Source organism: Vulpes vulpes, chromosome 3 (genome assembly GCF_048418805.1).
Source record: "Vulpes vulpes isolate BD-2025 chromosome 3, VulVul3, whole genome shotgun sequence".
In the NCBI taxonomy this organism is placed as follows: Eukaryota; Metazoa; Chordata; class Mammalia; order Carnivora; family Canidae; genus Vulpes; species Vulpes vulpes.
Window position 1 is genome coordinate 116,109,130 of NC_132782.1, and position 5,073 is coordinate 116,114,202.

The window sequence follows — 5,073 nt, forward strand, 5'->3', positions numbered from 1 at the left end:
TTTTATGTTAGTTATTTGATTAATGTTTGTGACCCCCTATAGACTGTGGGTTCAGTGAAAGCAGGGACTCTGTTTTTTGTCTGTTTTATCAGCTATCTATAGTACAGTGCCTTGGACATAGTAGACCTTGATGAATATTTGAGTAAATGAGCAACCAGCCTTAGCAGCTCATTTTGCAGGTGAGCTTTTACACAAGGATCCAGATCTACTAAAGATTATGGATCAGACTTTGACCCACTGAGGCCATTCCTGGGACGCTAGTTCACCTAAGGCTGTCAGAACTCAGCAGCATTCACAGCCATGCTCAGAGACATCTGGTGATCTGGCTTTAAAATAACTCCTGATGACAGGTAGTACTTTCGCACAGAATCTAAATTACTCAATCCAGTTCGTCATCCCTTGAACAAATATCAAAGTTTTCCTTTTTGTATCATCTAAGGAGGAATCCTGGCTTCTTACTCAAGCACATCTTCAAGGCTTCATGGATGTCTCTGTTTCTTAGGCTGTAGATGATGGGGTTGAACATGGGTGTCAGGATGGTGTAGAGAAGAGAGAATCCTTTGCGCAAGAGTTGTGAAGAATTGGCTGAAGGCACAAGATACATGGCAATCAGTGTCCCATAAAACACTGTGACCACGGTGAGGTGGGAGGAGCAGGTGGAGAAGGCCTTTCTCCGACCTGTGCCAGGTGGAATTCTTAGGATAGCAACAAGAATGCAGGAGTAGGAGGCTGCGATGAGGAGAAACGGAACCAGAGTTACTGCCGAAGAGGTGGCAAAGGCGATGGTCTCCGTCAGTGAGGTGTCTGTGCAGGAGAGGTGGACGAGAGGGGTGAAGTCACAGAAGAAGTGATCAATTTCATTCGGTCCACAGAAGGTCAATCTAGATAGTAGGACCATAGTGATTGCTGTAAGAAGGAAGCAGCAGAGCCAAGAGCTGGCAGCTAGCCTAATGCAAAGGGGGCCAGTCATGAGGATGGGATAGTGGAGAGGTTGGCAGATGGCCAGGTATCGGTCATAGGACATCACAGCCAGCAGAAGACACTCTGTTGCAGCCAGGGACCCAAAGAAGTAGAACTGTGCCATGCACCCAGCAACAGAGATAGTCCTCTGTTCAGCTATGATGATCAGTAACATCTTGGGGACAATATTGGAGGTATAGCAGATCTCTAGAAAGGACAAGTTCACCAGGAAGAAGTACATGGGGGTGTGGAGGTGATGGATGAACAAAACTAGCAGAACAATGAGGATGTTGCCAGAAATGACTAAGACATAGAAAACTAAAAACATTATAAAGAGAAAGATATTTAGCTGTCGGATAGAGGAGAATCCTTGAAGCATAAATTCCACTATGGTTGTTTGGTTTTCCCAGGGCAGGATCACCATGCCTTGGCTTCCCTAGTACACCCAGTGATCAGAAGTGCTAAATGCAGAAAGTCTTAGCTTACCCATCAATGGGCAGCTGACAGTGGGTGATTTTCATTCCCAACTCATGTTTTTGGAAGGTTTTTTTATTTGGGTGGAGGAGTATCATCTTTTTTTCCTAAGCCTGAAATGGGAAAGAAAAGAATTTGCGGTAAGAACTTGTGACCATCCCAATCCTCCTTCTCCGACCTGTATTTTCATTTTATCAGGAGCAGTGTCAGGCTTTGGGGAAAGCAGGAAATTGAAGAAAGAGGAAAAAGAATACAAACTGGGAGGAAGGACAAAGGAAAAGGAAAGGGAAGGAGAATCATCTGCTCTGTGCTCATCCTGTGGTAGCTTGAGGACTTACAGAATGAAAAGGTCTGAAAGGGAGATAGGCACATTCCAAAGAGTATGAACTCTTAGAACCTAGACAATCAAGGGCCCAGGACAAAGAACCCTCCCCTCCCTCCTTAAACACTGGTTACGGGCAGGGAAATGGTCCCTATCATATCTACTATGAATTTTTCTCCTTTCAGCTTCTCAGTGATTTGAGAAGTGAGTTTCTTACTTCTGTTACAGTTTCCAGAACAATAGCAAGAGAAAATCATGTGAGTGCTCATGCTGGTGTAATTCAGAGGCAGGAGTGCATTCTCACAATCTTAAAAATCAGGTCATTAGGCTTGAGTGACGCAGCAGTTAGTTGAGTGTCTGCCTTCAGCTCAGGTCATGATCCCAGGATCCAGGATCCAGTCCTTCATTGGGTTCTCTGCATAGAGCCTGCTTCTCCCTCTACCTATGTCTCTGCCTATCTCTGTGTGTCTCTCATAAATAAATAAATAAAATATTTTTTAAAAATCAGGTCATTAAAAAAATTTTATGTTGAGGGGCACCTGGGTGGCTCAGTTGGTTATAAGCATCTGCCTTCAGCTCAGATCATGATCCCAGGGTCCTAGGATGGTGCCCCTAGTGGGACTCCCTGCTCAGCTGGGAGTCTGCTGCTTCTTCTGCCCCTCCTCCTGCTTGTGCTCATATTCAAGCTCTTTATCTCTCTCTCAAATAAATAAATAAAATCTTTTTTAAAAAACTATTTAATGTTAGGCAGCAGTAAATGGAAGAAGAGTCAGACCCAAGTGGCCTAAGGCACTGTGTGCAACCAACCAACTGAGTATAAGGTAGCTTCAGGTTCTTTTGAATGAGATAAGAAGACCCAGGCCTCCTCCTTAGTTCCATCCAAGGTCCAAGCCATAGGCCTACCCTGAAATTCAGGACAGATAGAGAACCTGCCCAAGAAATACTGCTATCCTCCCACAGGGCAGAGGCTGAAACCATTTGACTATTCTCAACCACCTTATACTGGATCCATTCATTACCTTCTTAGATAGTTGTGGAGGTAGCATACTGCTGCAGGTAGAGATGGGAAACCCCAGGTGCAGGTACAGAAAGCACCGGGCCAGGGTAATAATGAGGTAGTTAGCAGGGCATAGCCAGAGAGCCCTATACAAAGCCTAGGGTGAGGCCTTATAAGAGTCAGACTTTGAACAAGTTGTTTGACATCTTTGAGACACAGTTTCTCATCCATAAAATAGGATACCAGGGGGGAGAAGAACTTAACATGTGCCTAGATTATGCAAAAACATAAACACAAAGATTGTGAGATGGCTGGCTTTCCCAGGCTGCCCACGTTATGTAAATTTACCAAGAAATTGCCTTTCCTTTGAAGGGGGTGTTGGCAATGAGTCCCCCAGTTCGTTTTGCCACATCCTGCCAGTGTTTGTGGATGTAACTGTGTGAGTCATTAAGCTCTTCCACTGATCTCTCTCTCTCTCTCTCTTTTTTTTTTTTTTTAGATTTTATTTATTTATTCATGAGAGACACAGAGAAAGAGAGAGAGAGAGAGAGAGGCAGAGACACAGGCAGAGGGAGAAGCAGGCTCCATGCAGGCAGCCTGATGTTGGACTCGATTCCAGGTCTCTAGGATCACACCCTGGGCTGAAGGCGGCGCTAAACCGCTGAGCAACCAGGGCTGCCCTCCACGGATCTCTTAATCATACTAAGAGCTTTTGGCAGTACATTAACCCCATTTTCAAATGGACTCAGTGTCCTGGGTATCATTCTGTGGGGCCCTAGTTCTGGCTTTCCAAGTGGTTTTCACAGAACTAACCTGGAATTTGTGCTGAGAGTCCTGGTGCCCAGGGAACACTTGGCAACTGGTGATTTCAGATTCTGAGCCCATGGAGTAGAGCATGGAGAGAACTTCTCTCCATCCCTGAAAAACATAAATGAGGATCTGAGATCTCAGAGGGAGGGCTTTGGTTCTGACAGATCACAGCCAGACTTCTGGTTCCTGCCGCTATTCCTACCAGTGATGAGGATATTATTTGATCCCAGGCATGTCATAAGTGCTGAAAAAAATGTCACTCCATCGTCACAACAACCCTCTGGTAGGTTAGTACCCTTACTTCCTATCCTTCCTTCCCAGATGAAGTCACAGAGAAGTTAAATGACTTACCCATGGTCATCATCTAGAAAGTGGCAGAGATGAGATTCAGATTTGCCCTCAATCCTTCACTCCTAAGCATGGACACTGCTTTTCATGGGGCCTGAGTACATAAGCTAGTTTGCATTGTCTCACAGAGGCTGGAAGAGGAAAGCTTCTACAACGCTGCCTATCATGGTTTAAACTTCAAAGAGAGGTCTACATTGTCGGCTGTTGAAGGAGCCATCCCTTACAGGGATAGAATAATCTTCTCTACCTGTCACCTGGACTTGCTTTCACACTACTACTTTTGTCTTTTCTTTAATCTTAAAAAATATATATATCAGGTCAGCCTATTGCCTCAAGAAAACAATCCAAGAACACTTTTGAATGTGTGCACTGGGAATTACCACTTCCTTCTACCACACCATTACATTTCTGCCGCCACGATGCTGCACCAGTCGATGCAGTGCAGAGACATGAGGAAGAATGGAAAGCCAGGCAAGGGGATGCCTGGGTGGCTCAGTAGTTGAGCATCTGCCTTGGGCTCAGGGCATGATCCTGGAGTCCTGGGATCTAGTCCTGCATCTGGCTCCCCACAGGGATCCTGCTTCTCCCTCTGTCTGTGTCTCTGCCTCTCTCTGTCTCTCATGAATAAGTAAACAAAATCCTTAGAAAGAAAGAAAGAAAGAAAGAAAGAAAGAAAGAAAGAAGAAAGAAAGAAAGAAAGAAAGAAAGAAAGAAAGCTAGGCAAAGGCAGGACAGAACTAGCTAGTGATGTCTTATTAAACTCACAGGCTCTAACAGTAAACAGGCCTGGATTCCAATCCCTGCCAACCACAGAGACGTCTAAGCAAAGGCATTTTATAACCTTTAAGGGAAGAGAAACTCTGCTCTTATGCTCCTCAGGGGGTGCAAATGAGGATTCATAGGGCAGCAGAGAGGTCTGTGATCCTGGCCTCCCCACCCTAGCATGCGGCTAATATCTCTTGCTCTGTCTCCTTAGCAGAAGTGAGGAAATCATGCTCTGTTAACTCTGCTTCTATATACTGATTGACTCTAGAGCCACAAGCCCAAACAACACAATATACCTGTAATTCATTTTGGCATAGGGCTGGGGTTGGAGTCAATGCTCAGTAAGTGGTAGAGCTTTCTCCCTCCCCCCTTCCCTTCCCTCCTCTTCCTCTCTTTC

The 5,073-nt window shown here is 45.2% G+C and overlaps 1 protein-coding gene across 1 annotated transcript; it reads right to left on the reverse strand.

Moving 5' to 3' along the window:
* Window positions 1-430: 430 nt before the first annotated feature.
* Window positions 431-1,384, reverse strand: LOC112918414 (olfactory receptor 11A1-like). Its single transcript, XM_025996478.2, has one exon. It carries the CDS (start codon window positions 1,382-1,384, stop codon window positions 431-433), a length of 954 nt encoding a protein of 317 aa, XP_025852263.1.
* Between the last annotated feature and the right edge of the window lie 3,689 nt (window positions 1,385-5,073).

Coding starts and splice junctions, on each gene's coding strand:
- LOC112918414 (XM_025996478.2), bottom strand. CDS start 1,384: ATGGTGATCCTGCCCTGGGAAAACCAAACAACCATAGTGGAATTTATG.